Source organism: Hyla sarda, chromosome 2 (assembly GCF_029499605.1).
Source record: "Hyla sarda isolate aHylSar1 chromosome 2, aHylSar1.hap1, whole genome shotgun sequence".
Taxonomy (NCBI): domain Eukaryota; kingdom Metazoa; phylum Chordata; class Amphibia; order Anura; family Hylidae; genus Hyla; species Hyla sarda.
Genome location: NC_079190.1, coordinates 342,495,444 through 342,517,449, shown reverse-complemented (window position 1 = coordinate 342,517,449; position 22,006 = coordinate 342,495,444). Strand labels below are relative to the sequence as shown.

The 22,006-nt window shown below is 38.7% G+C and overlaps 2 protein-coding genes across 4 annotated transcripts in view; one reads left to right on the top strand and one right to left on the bottom strand.

Annotated features, from left to right (window-relative positions):
- The window catches only part of LOC130356506 (amine oxidase [flavin-containing]-like), a 107,771-nt gene extending 96,460 nt beyond the window's left edge, over window positions 1-11,311 (top strand). For all 3 annotated transcript variants that reach the window (XM_056558170.1, XM_056558169.1, XM_056558171.1), the window contains 3 exons: window positions 1,964-2,075; window positions 5,952-6,014; window positions 8,563-11,311. In XM_056558170.1, coding sequence (XP_056414145.1) covers window positions 1,964-2,075; window positions 5,952-6,014; window positions 8,563-8,718 — 331 coding nt within the window. In that variant the 3' untranslated portion in view covers window positions 8,719-11,311. The remainder of the gene's footprint in view (window positions 1-1,963; window positions 2,076-5,951; window positions 6,015-8,562) is intronic.
- A 2,551-nt stretch (window positions 11,312-13,862) lies between these two features.
- The window catches only part of LOC130357944 (amine oxidase [flavin-containing] B-like), a 93,959-nt gene continuing 85,815 nt past the window's right edge, over window positions 13,863-22,006 (bottom strand). The window contains exon 14 of the mRNA XM_056560717.1: window positions 13,863-14,333. Coding sequence (XP_056416692.1) covers window positions 14,154-14,333 — 180 coding nt within the window. The 3' untranslated portion in view covers window positions 13,863-14,153. The remainder of the gene's footprint in view (window positions 14,334-22,006) is intronic.

Here is a 22,006-nt window from a genome sequence, read left to right as displayed (position 1 = left end):
GGACCATGGCCATGCTTCCCCTTCTGCCGACACATCTTGTATGTGGCCAGGTTAACATCCTCCAGATGCTTGATGAAAAACTGCCACACCGCCGAGTAGCTGATTTTCCCACCAACAGTCTGCACTTATTGACTGATACTGCCGCCGTCTCCAGGAACCCCTGTTCCACTACCTCCCAGGAAGGTAGGCTGTAGCGAAGCACGTGGTCTACCCAGGGCACGTTTGGCTCCAGACTTTCCACTTCTGCCACCATGCTGACTGCCAACCATGCTACCACCCTGATGGCTCAGCTGCTGCCTCAGGGGCAACCTGCAACCCTCTTCTCCTGATGATGATGAAGACCCTTCAGCACCCAGCTCCCAAGTCCGATCGGCTTCATCATGATGGAGTTGTGTCTGCACATCACTGATGTCCTCATCAGGTTCCTCAACAGTGTCTGCTTCAGGAGCCTGAACGCTCGCAACACCACCTCCCATACCACTCTCCTCATCACTACTTGCCCGCCTAATGGAGGAAGCGACAGATGTCTCCACTTCTTGGCAGGGCAGTAGCTGCTGACTGTCTTCTAGTAGATCGTCCTCACTAAATAGTGGAGCTGAACCCACAGCATAAGACACTTCTGTGGGGGAGGGAACAGCATTGGACAGAGGCAATGGGAGGAAAGGGACTGCTCCTGGGCCATGCCAACTGAGGGTTGTGTCTGAGGAACCCACTGACTGTTGACTGGGGGTGTTAGATGTCACTTGTCACTTGTGAGGAAGTGGATGACCGTGTTAACTAATCAATGACGGCAGACGGGTTCCTGGTCCAGACACGATCGCTATCTGATACCGGGAGCTAAGACCTCTCTGCGACTCCTGCATCCACTCACCTCTAGTCTGCTGCGACCTCTGCCTGATTGATTTAGACCTCTGTCACTCATCTGTGCACGTCCTGGCACTTCTCTGCCTGACATACTTAGTGCGTATATGAGGGGAATACAATATTGTCCACTATGCTTAAAACAGTATTTGTCTACAACACCAACAGGTGTGTACTTTTGCCTGGCCTTTCACAGTATCTAGGCCCTTAAGACTTTAACATGAACAAAACAGTACACCACCTAGAGGTACGTATGTGGTATGCACTTATGAGGGGAGGACAATGCGCTCCAGTATGCTTAAAACAGTATTAGTCTACAACACCAGCAGGTGTGTACTTTTGCCTGGCCCTGCACAGTATCTAGGCCCTTAAGACTTTATCAGGAACAAAATGATACACCACTTAGATGTATGCACAGGTTACACTTAATAGAGGACAATCTGCTTTTAGTGCTCTGCTCACCCTAACTGGCTGACTTCTATTAGCTTTTCAGTTGTTGTACACACCAGTGCTGCAGCACACAGTCGCTGTATACTACACCCCAAATTGCAATTTCTCTCTCAATCACACCCTTCCCTATCAGGGCTTCTAGCCTGGATTTGAGCTTGAGGTGAATCGCTGCTGTAAAAAAGCTTTTCTGTGCAACATACTACTCTCTGTCCCTCTCTGCAACAGAACACTGATGTGACTAGGAGGTGAATCGCTGCTGTAAAAAGGCTTTTCTGTGCAACACACACTGCTGTCTGTCCCTCTCTCATAGCAATAAAAGGCTGAAGTGACTGGCTGCAAAATAGCTGACGTTTATATAGGGCTGTGACATCACAGGGGTGGCTGGCTACTGATAGGCTGCATGCTGCATTTGATTCAGAGTCATCCCTCCAACCCTTGTTACCACCTTCCTTAACCCATGTCCTAACATGTGGATCCGCAATTTTAGATGCCCTGGAGCCTGGACCGCATTAAATGGAGTTTAATGAGCGAATAAAAATTTTCCTGAAATTCGTAATGAATTCTGATTCGTCATTTGATTTGCTCATCCCAGATAGAAATAACTGAATATATTTAACAAGTATTTATTTTTCTTTATCCCTGATATTTTAAGGGTTCTTCGGCAACCTTTTGGTCGGATCTTCTTTGCTGGTACAGAGACAGCCACTGAGTGGAGTGGATATCTTGAAGGCGCAATTCAAGCTGGAGAAAGAGCTGCAAGAGAGGTATATTTTTATTTTTAAATGAGATTATGAAGTGCTTTAATATATAATTGTATGCTCTCTGCAAACAGAGAAAATATTTTAACTTTCCTGGGCTGGGACACTTCTGTTGCAGTTTCCTTTTGTAGTCTCTTTTTATTTATTTTTTGCTTTTGCAAAAAAAAAGTGTTAGTGATTGTGACCTACCTTTGTATTTATCCATTGTGGGCTTAAGTCTGATAGCACAAATTTTGGAACATGGCTGAGGGAATTAATGTGTAATCTTTAAAAATAGTTGGCCTACCAATTGCATTGGCCACAGGACAATATATTGACATGTTTTTAATTTTCACGGCCCAGATGTTCAGACCCCAACCCATCAATAGAACAAGCAGGAAGAAAAGCTAGGCTGAGCTGTAGATGCTCTCCCAACTCTCTGCAGGATATAAATTCCAAATAAAGTCTATAAAGCCCATCTCCTGCCCCAAGGTGGCGAAAGCCCTTGGCCATGAAGAGCAGTGCATAGCCAAGCACTTCTCTCAGCTTGTTCTAGTACTTGGTAGGGGTCTGAACAAACACGCATCCCAACCAATCTAAACTTTTATTATGTATCTATGACACGTCAAATGTTTTGTTGAAGTTTTAGGGCCACATGATTTCCAGCTCTAGTGTGGGAATGCAGGGCATGTTGGCAGTACAGTTGCCGAGCCAACTGTACAATGCCCAGCAATTTTCATGTATGAGCCTTTCTTTAATAGGGCTCATGCATGAAACACCCTGGGCTTTGTTTGGTTGCCTCAGTAACTGTACCACCCAGTGTGGCCTGTGGCCACAAAGTGGTGTCGAAGATCATTCAGCCCTGATGCTTTTACACTTTAAAGGGCTTTTGCCATCTTAAAAAGTTATCCTGTGGATACGGTAATAACTGTCTGGCTGAAGACGAGATTGCAGGAAGCTTTGCAGTCAAACACCCCCATCAACTATTCTCTGTGGCTTCTGTAGAGAATAAATAGAGTTATGGCATGCATGCATGACCCACCACTCCATTATATCTCTATTCAGATATAATAGCAGAGATAGACAAATGCTGCACTCAGCTATCTCCAGATGCTCCCATAGAGAATGAATAGAGAATAACTTGCATATGTGACCCCCTTTTCTTTTCTAATGGAAGACTTGAATTCCCATTCTCAAGATCAGATAATTATATATAAACAGATAATCACATGTGGATGTGATTATTTGCTTATAAATAAATGTAATTACTGTTTTGCTTACATATGGAAGCAACCGCTGTTACTATGCTATGTTTTAGATGTGCGATAGGCTCACATTTGTGATCAGGATGCGATTGTGATGGAAAACATTTAAATTTTTACTTCATGATATCTAGAATAGAATTGTATATATCTTTCTATTTAGAGTACTCTTGGTGAACCTGAGGAAGGCACGAGTTAGTGCCGAAACGTGTCTTCCTTACTGTAGAAAACTATAATAAATCATACGTTGTCCTATCTGGCCTGGGTCTTTAATGCATCCAAGTATTTGTGCAGCACCTCCTTGACGTATTTTTGTTCGTATTTTTTACTATTTCTATACCAGCTTCATCTAGGAGTTTGGTTTTTGGTCAGAGTGTAGCAGCTTCTCCTACATACACCATCCATTTTCCTACAGAGTTTCACACCAAGGTGTAACAACTCAGCAGGTCAGTATATCACTTCGGTGTGGTGGAGGGTGCACACCAATTGATATATGTTACTAGGGAGCACCCCCTGTTTTTCAGTTTTTTCCTCTCCCAATACTCTCTTTACATTATAGTAAAACAGTAAAGAGGCGGCACTTCAAAAGGTCCAGTAAGGCTATTTAATCACCCATCAGGTGCATGTGCGACGTTTCAGCCTCACAATGAGGCCTTTCTCAAGCAAATAACGTGTTACATCACTTCCTTATATATCACATGCAGTGTGACATCACTGCTACATTTACATAACATAACAAAACATAATCAGTGCAATAATACATCATCAGCCTCATACAACTGTATAATGTGCCTCTCCAATCAACAGTGACAGTGTATACATCATATGAATATATAGATCCATAACCAAAGATCACCTAGATGAATATAATATATATAATTATAATGTGTTATTGCTTCAGTGGGTTGTCATTCCGCTGCTCACCTCCTCTTCCGCTGTCAATGCGCCACAAGAACTTCTGTTTGTATACAAACTGTCTGCGCAGATCCGGAAGTACGGCGCATCGTCATAGCAGACGCGTCTCCGACCTCCGTTACTGCGCATGCGTACATTCAATATAGTGATTCGCTCATCCCTCAACCAATCGGCGTCCATACTGATTAAGCGGCGCCGTCATTTAGCGCATGCGCACCGCTCATCAGTATCGTGATCCGCCATCTTGCTTGAGGGCAGCGATCCCATACAAAGAACTGTATAGTAAAGGTAATATATATCGGCACATATATTCCGGATATATTTTCACATATAGGAGCACGACTGTAATATATCCTGTAAAGCCATAGACTAGATATAATGACACTTTGTACATAAAGTGAGAGCAAAGAAGGATATTATGTATGTACACAATTCTAGGGTTGAGTTACCAATAGGACTAAATTGTCCAGATGGTCTTGGAACTAGACCTTTTAAAGGGTTATAGTGTATATATTGTCCTATGGACGGGCCTGAACTTGCTAAATAGCCTTGGGACGGACTAAGGGCATACTGTGGTGTTCCATCCATGCTTGGTTATACACTGAGTATATAGGAGCATACCTGACACACTACCTTCATGTATGAATGTATATGAATGAGTGTTGGTGGGTACCATGGACTCTACCAGACATAGTACATTTATTGTTTATGTTCACTAATGGTTCTTGATATCCCAATTGTCTGGTGTGAATACTGGTACTTGGTCAGAAAATATCCTCATTTGCTCTCACTTTACGCACAGAGTGTCATTATATCTAGTCTATGGCTTTACATGATATATTACAGTCGTGCTCCTATATGTGAAAATATATCCGGAATATATGTGCCAATATAAATTACCTTTACTATACAGTCCTTTGTATGGAATCGCTGCCCTCAAGCAAGATGGCGGATCATGATACTGATGAGCGGTGCGCAGGCGCTGAATGACGGCGCCGCTTAATCAGTATGGATGCCGATTGGTTGAGGGATGAGCGAATCACTATATTGAATATACGCATGCGCAGTAACAGAGGTCAGCGACGCGTCTGATATGACGATGCGCCGTACTTCCGTATCTGCGCAGACAGTTTGTATACAAACAGAAGTTCTCGTGGCGCATTGACAGCGGAAGAGGAGGTGAGCAGCGGAATGACAACCCACTGAAGCAATAACACATTGTAATTATATATATATATATATATTATATTCATCTAGGTGATCTTTGGTTATGGATCTATATATTCATATGATGTATACACTGTCACTGTTGATTGGAGAGGCACATTATACAGTTATATAAGGCTGATGATGTATTATTGCACTGATTATGATTTGTTATGATATGTAAATGTAGCAGTGATGTCACACTGCATGTGATATATAAGGAAGTGATGTAACACATGTTATTTGCTTGAGAAAGGCCTCATTGTGAGGCTGAAACGTCGCACATGCACCTGATGGGTGAATAAATAGCCTTACTGGACCTTTTGGAGTGCCGCCTCTTTACTGTTTTACTTGGATGTGAGGTTTATGGTCAAGACCTGAGAAGCAGAGCACCCACTTTTGGAGCTTGAAGCTCTTGGATACAATGCCGATTTTCCACACCTGTACATTGGATTCTCTTTAAATTATAGAGACACTTTAATTGTAAACCCTACAACTAATGCTATAAACTGTGTTTCAGATTTTATTTGACCTGGGAAAAATTTCAGAAAGTGAAATATGGATAAAAGAACCACAATCAATGGTAAGAGCTTATTATGATTCTGAATTATAAAGTATTTTTCTGGTTGCACAAGTAACTGTATTTGGCTATATGCACATGTGCCATTCCTTTGTGTGGTGTTCCTGCAGCAGTATTCTGAAGCAGGGGTACTGTGTAATGCATAAAAAAAAAAAGCAAGAAAACAAGAACACAAAATTGCACATCATACCCTTATATTATCTGATTTCTCCTGGATTCTCCAGTAGCCTTTGCATTAGTGTTGTTCTGGAGTTGTCACTGAAGGTATTGTCTTTCAAAGTGTGGCTATTGCATGTGAATGAAACCCTGCCTGTATGAGATTGCCAACGCTGCACTTGTCAGTAAAGCTGTGACATCACTGGCAAAATTGTGCAGTATCGGTCATCGCACGTGGGCAGGGATTTGTCCACATGTGACAGCTGCAATTCGAGACTGTACCCCTAGAGTGAAGGGCTTTTATGAAATCATTGTTTTTGCACCCCAACCCCTCCCCAGCCTTGAGTGACACACTCATACCATACACAACACAAATCAATAGATACATGCATCACATATATCAGAGAAGTGCATTATCTCTGTTTAAAAGAAATTACTTAAATGGTTCCTGTAATTTCAAACACTATGTCTCCATATGCTGTCTCCAATATGATCGGTAACATATTTGTAAATTACTTTATTCATTATAAATGACTTATTACCCCCGAAAAAAAAACTCTAAAATGTTGGATACTTGGAGTATGATGTTCCTAAAAACTGTTGTCCCGTTGTTATGATAATTTTTTCTCTAGCAGCAGAGAATCCAAAATAGAACACTTGGTGTTGGGACAGGGCTTAGAATGTGCTATTTGCAGGAGAAGGCCTGGACTCTGTGCATGCAAGTTAAATCTGTCTGCCTTCTCCAGACAGTCCATATGGTGGCTGAGAGATAAATCAGGACTTCCTTCTTATCTCTGACCATCCAAAATATTTTAGGCTGCTGTCCCTTGTGTAAATACTTGTGTTCCTAATATGTATAGAGAGTAATTCTGAGTGTAATCTTTTCCCCTGTACCCTTTAGCATGATATCTTAATCTTTGGCAGCAGTAGCAGTGTATAGACTAGAAGCTCCTTTTGTGACATTACCTTTTTTCTTGCTGTGATCTTTTTTGCTCACACAGCACAGCACCAAACTCAGTGCATCAATAATCCCTTTTCCCACCCCATACCATATTCCTCATCACAGTGCCAGCATGTTCAGTTCTCCAGCACTATGTCATAGCATAACAAATAGGTATAGATGCTGTTCTGTGACCAGAGAAGTAAGAGAAATGTAAATACTGCTGAACTCCCAGGGACTCAATAATAGCAGTGAGAAAAAAAAATGTAATTCTATCACCACCTCCATTAAAGGGGTACTCTGGTGGAAAAGCCAGAAAGTTAAACAGATTTTTAAATTACTTTTAATAAAAAATCATAATCCTTTTAGTACTTTTTAGCAGCTGTATGCTACAGAGGAAATTCTTTACTTTTTGAATTTCTTTTTTTGTTGTTGTTTACAGTGCTCTCTGCTGACACCTCTGTCCATGTCGGGAACTGTCCAGAGCAGCATAAGTTTGCTATGGGGATTTTGTCCTGGTCTGGACAGTTCCTGATACGGGCATCAGATGTCAGCAGAGAGCACTGTGGAAAATGTAAAAAAGAAATTAAAAAAATAAAGATTTTCCTCTGTAGCAAACAGGTGCTAAAAAGTACTGAAAGGATTAAGATTTTTTAATAGAAGTAATTTACAAATCTGTTTAACTTTCTGGCACCAGTTCTTTTTTTTGTTTTTTTTGTTTAAGGTTTTCCACCCCTTTAAGTCATCATAAGCATCAGTAACAGCAGTTCACTGCTAAGACTAGTTACTTTTGTGATGTAACCTCCTCCTAGTTGTAATCTTCTTTGCTGCAGTTTAGTAATTTTTCATTGTTAATGTTTCTGCTTATACCAGGGCTGCTATTATGATGTAACCCCTTCATTGCTGTAGTCCCACTGCTGTTTGTCTCCCTTCTGTTCATATTTTAACTTGAAAACTTAGTATACCAATATCCCCCTATTTTACATGCCATCTGTAGTGCTATACTGTAAAGTATCCCCCAACAGAATGCCTGCCTTTCATAGTCCAGTACTTTCTCTGGCTCTAGCTAGCTAACTGCTCTCCCATGATTGGCCAGAAGTTCAGAAAGTTCAGAAGTTCAGGCAGTAGATTAATTTAACAATATTAGTTGAGATTTTTAAACTCGTACTCTTACTGGAACTTGTGGCTGTAATATGAGTACAAAAATGAATTTATATTACACATGTGAAACTGTCCTCATTGTTTAGATATTGGCTACAATTGCGCAACAATATTGATGTTCTGTGTAGAATTATTTGTCAAAATGGAAGCATGTAGTATTTTTTTATTTATTTTCTTTGGTAAGGTGAAATTTTCCATATAGGCAAGGCTAAAGTTATATAGCAATATACAATTTTAAATATTTTAAATTGATCTGTGTATAATTGTTTTGTTTTTCTTTTTGTATTGATTTAGGATATCCCTGCCATTCCAATTTCAACAACATTTTGGGAAAGAAACTTGCCATCTGTGGGTGGTTTACTGACACTTGTCGGATTCACAGCAGTTGTAACATCAACAGTGGTTTTAGGTCTAACTGTTTACAAGAAAGGACTTCTCATTCGGGATTAACACTTGCTTCATTTTAAGTATATGTTTCTAGTCTAAAATTTCCAAAGTATGAAATATCTCAAGATTACATCTCATTTCATAATTGAACAGTTTAATTTATGGTTTAAGAATTCCTATGTACAGTATAATTTTCACTTCACAAATGTCATAACTTTAGTTGTGCATTACCTATAACCAATTTCCCATTGTTGAAATTTTTTTTTTTTTTTAAAGGAAATCCTATATGTATTTTGTGAGGGTCTACAACAAACCACATTAAGTTAGTATTGAAGAAGTAGTCCCGTTTAGGGCATTTATAGCATATCCACAGTATATGCCATGAATGTCTTCTGATAGAGGTAGGTCATACCTATGGGACCCACACCTATCTCTAAATTGAGTGTCCTGCTGTTTTGGATTTCCCAACCGGCACCGTCCATTGCAGGCAGACCAGACAGGGCAAGGGAGGCCCTTGAAGATAAAAAAAAAAGTCACAAGCAGCATGGCAACCATTGTTTAAAAACCAACATAGCTGCATATTTTTGCAATGGTTGCTTGCAACTTTTTTCTACAGGTAAACAATAAACTTAATAAGTAATGTCATGTCTTTAGTATAACATTACTTAAAAGTACGTAATTACCCTGGAACATTTCACTTATCATAAGATCCCAAATACTATATAATACATTATGTACAAGGAACAATATTTTGTACATATTTATTTCATTTATCCATTGTACACACAGCAAAATTTAGTTTAAATTTAAGAGTTCTTCAGTTCAGTAAAACGTATCCCCTATCCAAAGGATAGGGGATAAGTTTTTGATTGCCCGGGGTCTGACTGCTTTGTATAGGGGATAAGTTTCACTGCACTGGAGTGCTACTTTTAGTCAGTAGATTTTTTGTGTAACAAACACACTCTTAAAGGGGGATTGTCTGATGTTTTTACTCCTTTAAAAAAAATGTTTTTAAAGTAACAACATATTGTTTAGATTACAGAGATAGCAAAGCTGCATACACCTTTTTAACCTTTTCCCTGTAGTGCTACTAACATCACCATAGAGTTTTGTTCAGAAGATTTTGGGTTGTGTTATGTAAAAACCTTCTATAGTCTAATTTTGAAGAGTCACACATTTGTTGATACATTTGAATTGGATTAGAACTCACTATTTATAATCACATTATTTTTTTTTATTGTTCTGATTGTTAATCGTTGTTCATGCTAATGACCTCACTTTGTTTTCCAATTGTAGTCTTGACCGTTGATAATGATGACTGTTAAAGATACAGTACTGATGTGCAGTACTTTTCTAACTTTTTTGTCCTATACAAACTTGATCTTTCCAAGAGAGTGAAACTTGATATAATAAAATTGTAAAAAGTGGATATAGTGGATAGTGCACACATGTGGGATGTTTTGAAATGTGAATCTTTGAACAACAACCACACTTTGTTAACATTATTCATTAAAAGGCTAGGGCTCCACCCTGTTGTCCCTAAGTTTGTGTAAATATATAGACTTACTAAAACCTCATTGTAACCCTATAGAAAAAAGTCACAAGCAGCATTGCATGAAATTCAATATAGTTGGATTCTGTTGCAGTGGATGTATGGTTTCTTGCAACTTGTTTTTCTGCATAGATAAATTGAAGCTGCAGCTTACTTGAAGTAATTTCACATTTTTATTGAGACTCACAGATGATGTCTTGTCGCTGTGAAGCCCGAGCATAAAAAATATAAAATTACCTCAGAAATTAAATTTATCATGAGGTACATCTTTTCATGTATCCCAACTACTGTTCTATAAGTACAGTTTACATATTTTGTGCATATGTGTATGTCGTGAGTGTGAATGTCAGAGCTGTTTATGGCATCTGCAATTTATGAACACCCTAATATGGCTTTTATATATTGATATGACATCAAGTCATGACCTTAATAGCCTTGATAGTCGCCCGTTTTACCAACACCACCTTGTCTGCTGATGACATCAGTGTGTTCAAAATGTAAGTCTTGTTTGTACACAGTACTTTCTTAACCAAACTGTCCATACTGTACAAGCTGGAACTTTCTTAATGGGGTATTCTGGCCTTAGACATCTTATCCCCTCTCCGTGCTCCCTCCCATAGACATGAATGGAAAGTGCGTGGAAGTGATGTCAGGTCTCGGGAGCAGTGCCTGTTACAGAATGCAAGGGGGTGCATGGAGATCGCTGGGGTCCCAACAGCGGGACCCCTGCAATCAGACATCTTATCCCCTATCCTTTGGATAGGGGATAAGATGTCTAAGGCCGGAATACCTCTTTAATGAGGCAAACTTGAATTATATAAAATGAGTGGAAATAAAAAAAAAAAATCAGTGCACATATCAAGGGGTGTTACATTTACCTGTTTCTATTGCCCTTTGTTGTTTATTAATATATATTAACAAAAACAATTCGGTAGTGGATATCTATACAAGAACATACGTTGTTGTGATTTCTACAAGTTATTGGAAGTCAAAGATGCTGATAGTAAAATGAACATTAATTTATTTATAATTACCTTAACAAAGTTCTGACTAATTATGTGCTTCACAAATAAATTCTACAATAAAATAAAGCGATAGAACATGTGCTATGTACTGGTGAATCTATTAATGTTTGGATGTTGGTAATTCTTGTACAATATGTTGATGTTAAGAGTTAGGAAATCTAGAAATGTAAGATGAAATGTTTAAATATTAAAATGCTATGTTGGATAGAGAGTGTTTTGTTTAAGATGAGTGAAAACAGTCAGTACTACTTTTACCTCCACCTCTACATCTAAAGCAGTGGCCTTTAACGCCATGTTCTGACACTCAGTATCAGTATTTGTCTTTTCAGGACTCCATTTCACACTATATACAACTGCTTTCCTAACTGTCAGCCTAAAACAGCTTTCTACTAGTTATTATATTTTATGTGACTGACTGGGCAAAACAAAATCACGACTTACAATTTTTTAAGGAATATAGATGTATGCTGAGCTATTCAAGAGCAAGGATTGTGACATGGATTTGTACAAGAGTTATTTAGGTAGTAGGGCCCACTGTCAGTCTAAAAACAGGTTTCTACTAGTTATTAGATTGCATGTCATTGACTGAGCCAAACAAAATCATGAATTACAAATTTTTATTTTATTCAAAAAACTTAAGGGGATTTCCTATGCTGAGCAATTAAAAAAGCAAGAGGCAACTTATACTGTTCATGCACAGGGGCGCTGCATGGTCTGTATCCAGCCCTGGTTTTTGGTTAGCTCCAGTGTTTCGTACATCGGGATGTTATAAGTCTTTAATTTCTTATGTTTTTTTATTAACCAAAAGAAGTGTAATGAATGTCACCCCCAATGTTCATGTTTGGCATAGATCCGTTTGTCTTTAAATGCAAAAAAATGCAAATAAAATAAACATTATACTATGCTGCCCTATTTAAAAACAGCATAATATGAGGAAAAGTGTAGGGCACTATTAGCTCAAATGATTTTTCATACATATGCGGTTAACTGGATCAAACATTTTTATAAATAACACCCTCATAAAGAATTATACTAACTAAATTACAGAATGTATTCAATAAAGGCCAGCCCTTAATAGTGTTTTCTATACTGCAGTAGCTTAAGCCTTAAATGGATTGTGTCTTTTCAAGTGCCTCTGTGGCAGTGTGATGAACTAACTTGTCAAATACTGTTGGACTAGCTATTGATGGTTTTGAGAAGTGATCAAATTAAAATTCAAAATAAAAAAACTGTTATAAACTTGTGTCTTTTCATGCTTAGTCTAAAATTTCTGATTATTAATTGTTAATTAAATATATGTTACACATATACTTCATATTTCGATGTCATTACATTGTATAGTGGCCCATTAACATGCAATATTATTTGGTTCTGGGAGGACCATTGTATGTTGAGTCCAAAACTCTATGGTAATTGGTTCTGAAGATCCCCAAAATGTCATACTAAAGAAAGAAAACATGAAGAATAAAGAAAATTAAGCACACAAATAGTGCAAATAAAGCATGTCCCCACAATTAATAGTCATAAGAAGCAACTGGAAGCAGTTAAATCATTTTCCAAAAGTATGGGAGCTCCTCCATCTGTTCTGGAAAGTTGGATGTGAGAAATGTGGGGCATGATGGGCGATACAGTAGTCAAGGCAACATACCATCGCACAAGAAGTCATGGCTAGTGACAATGAAAGGAGAAGTTCCATATCATAAGATCAGGAATATCTGCAAATCCTCCCTAACAGAAAAGCAAAGCATCATCCTAGATCTGTGAACCAGAGAGCCTACCCTAGCCTATCATTAGCAGGGGTTAGTTCCTCCCTTCCCTAGTTGTCACCCTGTTATCCACCTTGGGAACCATCATGGGGTGAGGCCAGCTTGCTTCAGCTGGATCTCCCAGCAATCCCCATCTTCCCCCATACATGGCCACTTCATCTCCCAGATGCCCGGCGAAGCACCCAAACAGGTAGCAGCAGTACCAGTGGGCAGTGGACTGGGCTCAGTGCATGCCTAGGACATGCCCTTTCCTGAGCAGTGGGTTTCTGATCAGCAGAACAGAGGGATTTGTGAGCTAACTACAGAAGCTAGACACATAAAGACATTCATAGCATCTGCCTAACATAGTGAGTAACATAGAAGTATTATTATTATTTTTTTGTGATATGATAGGTTCTCATGGTCAAATGCTCAGATATTTGGTTTATTTGACTAGTTTGTTGTTAATTTTTTTTTTTTTTTTAACAAAAGTGGAACATTTATAATTATTGGATTTGTTAGGTTGTGTTCAAACGTTCCGGTTTTTAATTGAAGTTATTGAATACAAACCAGGAAACAAATAATAAAGGCTGCACACTCACAAAGAAAAAACTAATACGTTTCTGATTTTTAGATCCATTCCAAGCTTTATATTTAATAACTGATCACAGCCCAAGTCAAACTCTATCAAATCATTTCAGAAGTTTGCCAAGTTATTAAATCTTTTATTTTTTTATTTTTATTTTTATTTATTTTTTCAATCTAAAAGACTTTATAGCCTAGTGGAAATTAAAAGTTGTGTATTAGTTTGGTGACACCTCATGAAGAAATTTCAAAATAACAGTAATAATATTGCACAGTGCAATAGTTACATTTCCTTTAAAAATGTTTTAGCCTTTTTATTAAAACTCCATTCATACAGTGTAGGAGACAACTATGTTTTTATTGCAGATTTGCAATTTCAACTGCGTTAAAAAACAAACATATGAAAAAATTTAAACAGAAACAGAATAAAGAAAAGATCACAGCAAAGACTTGATCATGACAATACAGTATTTAAACCTGAGATCACTGAGACTCTGTGCTAAAATCACTCATGCCTAGTACTGGAGGGTCTCCTTATTTGCCAGCTTTAGTTGAGATTCACATACCATAGTAACTAAACATTTTTATAAGTCAAGATCTTTGACTAAAAGACAAATTGCAGTTAACCCTCAGGTAACCCTTTTTGATGGCTATAATTCCAGCAGCCGCTGTTGCAAAGAAAACCGTGTGGCCAAGAAATCTCAGTAAACCTTGAGTAGAGGGCAAATTTCTCTCCAAAAATGTTGTTGTGATTGGCCGAGCCGGAACATCCTATATGGGGAAACACAAATATAAGGTTGTTTGTTAAATCAATTCCAAATTATTACATAGGTCTTGAATGATATGTTTGGTAAACTCAGACTTATTATATAACATCTGTCACAGTAAGGGAGCAGTGCAAAATGGGGTTTAGGCAAAGGAGAGGACAATAATATCAAAATATTACACTTTATATTGTGTACTTTACCAAAATAGTTTTGCTGCTATATAGAATTCTTATTAACCAATGTTTTGAAAAGCACAATGACACAACTATGAAAAAACCTGATCTACTAGACTGTTCATGATCACGTACTGTCCATGTATAATGTGACAATTTGGGCAATCTTAAAAAAAAACATTCTTACTACTTTCTGCTATCTGGACCTACTGTATACATGAGCAGATTGTCAGTTATATTTAAAAATAAATCTATATTTTTATAAGTATCAATTATACACTTGTTGATTATATGAATGATTGTTTATAGGAACATAAAAATAGTTGTTAATAAAACATGTTACATTATTAAAATGAGTAATAACCTACAATAAGAGGTCCGAAATGCATTGGTTTTCAACATACTCCTAGAATATGTTTTTGATAATGTTTCCTAGCACCCCCTTAAATGATGTCCTGATGTCCTCATGCAACTCCCCTCTTCTTTGCAGTGCACAAGCAGAAGTATAGATAGTATAGATAATAGCCAGTACTTTCCAAAAGTTAAAAGCCACAGTTTATTTGAAATCCATTAACAGCTTCTAACATAACAGAATATACATATACAGTTCAGACCAAAAGTTTGGACACACCTTTTCATTCAAAGAGTTTTCTTTATTTTCCTGACTATGAAAATTGTAGATTCACACTGAAGGCATCAAACCTATGAATTAACACATGTGGAATTATAGGCAAAAGTGTGAAACAATAAAAAATATGTCATATTCTAGGTTCTTCAAAGTAGCCACCTTTTGCTTTGATTACTGCTTTGCACACTCTTGGCATTTTCTTTTGATGGGCTTCAAGAGGTAGTCACCTGAAATGGTCTTCCAACAGTCTTGAAGGAGTTCCCAGAGATGCTTAGCACTTGTTGGCCCTTTTGCCTTCATTGGGTTCAGTTCTGGTGACTGTGGAGGCCAGGTCATCTGGCACAGCACCCCATCACTCTCCTTCTTGGTCAAATAGCCCTTACACAGCCTGGAGGTGTGTTTGGGGTCATTGTCCTGTTGAAAAATAAATGATGGTCCAACTAAACGCAAACCCGATGGAATAGCATGCCGCTGCAAGATGCTGTGGTAGCCATGCTGGTTCAGCATGCCTTCAATTTTCAATAAATCCCCAACAGTGTCACTAGCAAAGCACCCCCACACCATCACACCTCCTCCTCCATGCTTCATGGTGGGAACCAGGCATGTAGAGTCCATCCGTTCACCTTTTCTGCATTTCACAAAGACACGGTGGTTGGAACCAAAGATCTCAAATTTGGACTCATCAGACCAAAGCACAGATTTCCACTGGTCTAATGTCCATTACTTGTGTTCTTTAGCCCAAACAAGTCTCTTCTGCTTGTTGCCTGTCCTTAGCAGTGGTTTCCTAGCAGATATTCTACCATGAAGGCCTGATTCACACAGTCTCCTCTTAACAGTTCTTCTAGAGATGTGTCTGCTGCTAGAACTCTGTGTGGCATTGACCTGGTCTCTAATCTGAGCTGCTGTTAACCTGCGATTTCTGAGGCTGGTGACTCGGATGAACTTATCCTCCGCAGCAGAGGTGATTCTTGGTCTTTCCTGGGGCGGTCCGCATGTGAGCCAGTTTCTTTGCAGCTCTTAATGGTTTTTGTGACTGCACTTGGGGACACTTTCCACCTAGAATAGGACATATTTTCAGTTGGTTCACACTTTTTTGTTATGTCTATAATCCCATATGTGTTAATTCATAGTTTTGATGCCTTCCGTGTGAATCTACAATTTTCATAAAGAAAACTCTGAATGAGAAGGTGTGTCCAAACTTTTGGACTGTAATGTATATAATAGTAGGCAGTTGACACATATATGAAAAAAAATGATGTTTTTAAAGCCATCTGGCCCTTTCTGATCATAAACTAATGTAAATATAAATATACACATAAAAAACAAGTGGTAAACTGCAAACTAAGACATGTTTCAGTTAAAAAACAAGAGATAATAAACAGTCCTCTAGGTATGTTTAACCCCTTAAGGACGCAGGACGTAAATGTACGTCCTGGTGCGGTGGTACTTAACGCACCAGGACGTACATTTACGTCCTGTGCTTAACCGCGGGCATCGGAGCGATGCCCATGTCATGCGCGGCTGATCCCGGCTGCTGATCGCAGCCAGGGACCCACCAGGCAATGGCCGACGCCCGCGATCTCCCGCGTCCGCCATTAACCCCTCAGGTGCCGGGATCAATACAGATCCCGGCATCTGCGGCAGTGCGCGATTTGAATGAATGATCGGATCGCCCGCAGCGCTGCTGCGGAGATCCGATCATTCAGAACGCCGCACGGAGGTCCCCTCTCCTTCCTCCGTCCGGCTCCCGGCGTCTCCTGCTCTGGTCTGAGATCGAGCAGACCAGAGCAGGAGATCGCCGATAACACTGATCTGTTCTATGTCCTATACATAGAACAGATCAGTATTAGCAATCATGGTATTGCTATGAATAGTCCCCTATGGGGACTATTCAAGTGTAAAAAAAAATGTAAAAAAATGTAAAAGTAAAAGTAAAACAAAAGTGAAAAATCCCCTCCCCCAATAAAAAAGTAAAGCGTCCGTTTTTTCCTATTTTACCCCCAAAAAGCGTAAAAAATAAATTTTATAGACATATTTGGTATCGCCGCGTGTGTAAATGTCTGAACTATTAAAATAAAATGTTAATGATCCCGTACGATGAAGGAAAAAAAAAATCCAAAATTGCTACTTTTTTAATACATTTTATTTAAAAAAAATTATAAAAAATGTATTAAAAGTTTTTTATATGCAAATGTGGTATCAAAAAAAAGTACAGATTATGGCACAAAAAATGAGCCCCCATACCGCCGCTTATACTGAAAAATAAAAAAGTTAGAAGTCATCAAAATAAAGCGATTATAAACGTACTAATTTGGTTAAAAAGTTTGTGATTTTTTTTAAGCACAACAATAATGTAAAAGTATGTAATAATGGGCATCATTTTAATTGTATTGACCCTCAGAATAAAGAACACATGTCATTTTTACCATAAATTGTACGGCGTGAAAACGAAACCTTCCAAAATTAGCAAAATTGCGTTTTTCTTTTTAATTTCCCCACAAAAATAGTGTTTTTGGTTGCGCCATACATTTTATGATATAATGAGTTATGTCATTACAAAGGAAAACTGGTCGCGCAAAAAACAAGCCCTCATACTAGTCTCTGGATGAAAATATAAAAGAGTTATGATTTTTAGAAGGCGAGGAGAAAAAAATGAAAACGTAAAAATTAAATTGTCTGAGTCCTTAAGGCCAAAATGGGCTGAGTCCTTAAGGGGTTAAAAAAAAAAAAACAGAAAAAAAACATATGAACACTAGGGAACAAATATGAATGCAGAACAAAGGAGATTTGGTATCCAGTCGGTAATTTCAATTGAACAGGTAATGGTTTCTTACTGCACACAAAAAGGTCTTTAGGCCTTTAGACTTCACTGAGATGGGACACAGCTGAAGTCAGTCACTGCAGCGACTAATGTCTCTAAGAAGATGCACGCAGAGAAATGACCAGAAGGGGGAGCATTGAGGGAGTGAGATAGATGTGTATGTGTTTTGTTTGTTTTATTCATATCAGACTAAGCACAATATAAATAAATGCAAGTATCCGGAATGAAGCTTTTACTAATACATCCAAACATAGAACAAAAAATAAGTTAATCGTAAATTACATGGGTTAGAATTTACATACTCCACTAATATAAGTAGAGCCGAACTTAATTCATGATGAAATGGGTGGAGGTTTTATTTGTAATGCGTATATATACCTGTCAGTAGTATGACGATGAGTAAGGACCAGATGGCCCGAAACACGTCATATTTTTTACATTTCTGTGTGAACTGCCTCATCTTTTATGTATGTTTACTCCAAGCATTTTTATCGACTTCAAATAAAGTTCAAACCAAGTAAATTCATTTCTCAATACTTTACATTGGTCCTCGAAATGTAAAAAGTATTTATCAGTTAAAATTCAATATTTTGTTCATCTTTCCTTTTTACTCTTAAATTAGTAAAATATCTCCCATTCATGTTTTTCTACGGAGCTGTACTTGCTACATATAAAAAATGTAGGCTAAAATAATGCTTTATATTTCAGAATCAAAGCACTCACTAATTCACTAACTTTTAAAGGGGTATTCCAGGCAAAAACTTTTTTTATATATCAACTGGCTCCGGAAAGTTAAACAGATTTGTAAATTACTTCTATTAAAAAATCTTAAAGGGTAGCTCCCACCATCATGTTTTTTTTTTCTGTCCCTGCCTATTGCCCTTCTATCCCTAACACCCTCCCTGCCTTTATTTTTTTTTTACCATTTTAAAAATGGCATTTAGTTTGCCTGGTAGTGTGCTCACTACCAGGCAGACTTCCCCAGCAGGCACCACGTCACTGATGCCTGCTGGGGGCCAACTTCTGCCCTTAGTTCTCCTAACAGGGTGTCTCTAGCTGTTTCACCACTACAACTCCTAGCATGCCCTGACATCTACTGGCTGTCAGGGCATGCTGGGAGTTGTAGTGGGGAAACAACTGGAGGCACATCGTGATGGCCGCACATCCCGCTCCCCGCCCCGTCATTCCGCTCAACTCCCTCCCCACCCCCACCCCCCCTTAGTTCACCTACTCAGTGTCCCTCCAGCTGTTTCCCCACTACAACTCCCAGCTTGCCCTGACATCTATTGGCTGTCAGGGCATGCTGGGAGTTGTAGTGGGGAAACAACTGGAGGCACACCGTGATGGCCCATCCCGCGGCACCGCACAACCCACTACCCCCTCCCCTCCCCCCGAAAAAACATTCAGTAACAGACACAACATAAATAATCTTACCTGTCGCCGGGGCCTGCCAGGGAGCCTGCGCGCGTCCTCTTCATTCAAAGCGCTCGCTCCCGCCTGTCTGATTGCCAGGCTTCAACGAGTCGAAATTCATTAGTGATGTCACTGCCCAATGCATTCGGCCACTAGGAGGGCGACCCCTAGTGGGCGAATTTAAAAGTGATTTTAAACTGTTTTAAAACCACTTTTTTTTAATTAAAGTATATTAGAGATATGTTGTAGTACTTAAGTACTACAACATATCAATTTTTTGATTTCATGACAGTGCCCATTTAATCCTTCCAATAGTTATTAGCTTCTGAAGTTTTCTGTCTAACTGCTCAATGATGATGTCACGTCCCGGGAGCTGTGCATGATGGGAGAATATCCCCATAGGAGTTGGACAGCTCCCCGGACGTGAGTCATCAGAAAGCAGTTAGACAGAAAACAGAAACTCAACTTCAGAAGCTAATAACTATTGGAAGGATTAAGATTTTTTAATATAAGTAATTTACAAATCTGTTTAACTTATGCGGAGCCAGTTGATATATAAAAAAAAGTTTTGGCCTGGAATACCCCTTTAAGTCTACAGTAAATGTCATCTTAATGTGCTATCTAGGCAGTCTTCTTTTATTTTTGCAGGTTTGGCAGAATCACCTTAAGAGGAGGGTATAACTATATATAACTGATAAAAAAAAAAACTATTTCTTTAATGCTTTGTTTGTATTAAAATGTTTTATAACAGACGTCTCAGTGCCACGCGGCACATCTTCTTTCCCTTTTGTGCCAAATTTATTTTTCTACTTTACTCAGTAGAAGTATATTTCCTAGAGAATTGTAATGAGGTAAATAATTTATAACAATAACCAGTCTTACAAAACGCATAAATTCTGTGTAACATTGATTAAACACTTCCTGTAACACAAATGATGTATACAATCATATTTTATGTGTTTTACTATTGAACTGGTCTCTGTACAATGAGAATACATCTACAGAGCAGATTGATGTCTTATCTAATGAAGATAAATAATTGTAAAGGGACTCTCTGCAAGTAGCAAATTTGTATGGAAGTGTTATAGTAACACAAACCATTTTATGAGAAGAATTGTTTGAATGTTTCTACTTATCTATCACCACATTGTTACTTTATGTAATATACATTGTGCTCTAAAACTATCTTTAATTTAAAAATTGTGATCAAGTGAATCCATTTATTATCACCTAGTTGTTTGGCTTCTTTTTAAATCATAATGATAACAGAAATAACCCAAAATGGCCCCACTCAAAAGTTTACATACCCTTGAATGTTTTGCCAAGCTACAGACACACAAGGTGGCACACACGTGAAAATGGCCATTAATGGTTAATATTCAACACCTGAGACTGCAAACTGACCTGTAAATAATAATTTGAGTCTAAATAGTTAGGTAGTTAGCTTTTATGTGGATGCACTGTGCAGGCTGCATAGTGAGCTCTAGAGATGAGCGAACTTTTGAAAAATTTGATTCGGACGATTCACTGAATTTTCCGAAAAAATTCCCTTTCATCTGAATTTATTTGAGGCAAATCTATATTGAAAACGGCTATTTCTGGCCTACAGAGCGCCAATAGAGGTGTAGAACACTTTGCTTTGTTCTAACACGCATATGGGGTGTGCTGGGGTAATGAAATAATACTGTTATTCAGTATGACATGCAGATTACAGGCATCGCTATTAGAATCACTGCCGCAGAGCTGCACAATGACAGAGCCGCAGGTGGCATCAGTATGGGGAGACCATATAGTGGCAGAATGACACAGCTTGGATGTGGCTGAAGCATGAGGAGACCATATAGTGGCTAAGTGACAAAGCGTGGAGGTGTTTGCAGCATATGGAGACCATATAGTGGCTGAATGATACAGCTTGGATGTGGCTGAAGCATGAGGAGACCATATACCGTAGTGGTTGAATGACACAGTGTGGAGGTGTTGGAAGCATGAGGAGACCATATAGTGGCTGAATGACACAGCACGGAGGTGTTGGCAGCATAAGGAGACCATATAGTGGCTAGATGACACAGACTGGAGGTGTTGGCAGCATGAGGAGGGGCCTCACAATCCCTAACATTAAAAGATGAATTTTGAAATTTAAATTGAGGATGTATGGTAACTAGTGCTACCATAAATATTTTATGGTAATGTCCCAGGCCCAGCAGCATCACTAAACCATATAGTTGATAAATGACACAGCCTGGAGCTGGCAGCAGCATGAGTAGACACTAGGGCTTCACAACCCCTAAGATTAAAAGATGAATTTTGAAATTTAAATTGAAGATTTATGGTAGCTAGTGTTACCATAAAATTCTTAGGCCCAGGCCCAGCAGCATCACTAAACCATATATTTCCTGAATGACACAGCCTGGAGGTGGCTGAATCATGAGGAGACCCTATAATGGCTGAATGGCACAGCCTAGAGATGGCTGGAGCATAAGGAGACCATATAGTGTCTTACTGGCACAGCCTGGAGTTAGTAGAAGCATGATGAGACCAGAGAATTTTAAGATTTTTAAATTGAAATTTGAGATTTTTAAATTGAAATTGAGGATTTTGAAATTTAAATTTTAGCTCCCAAGTTTTAGTGTCCCGAGCCCCGG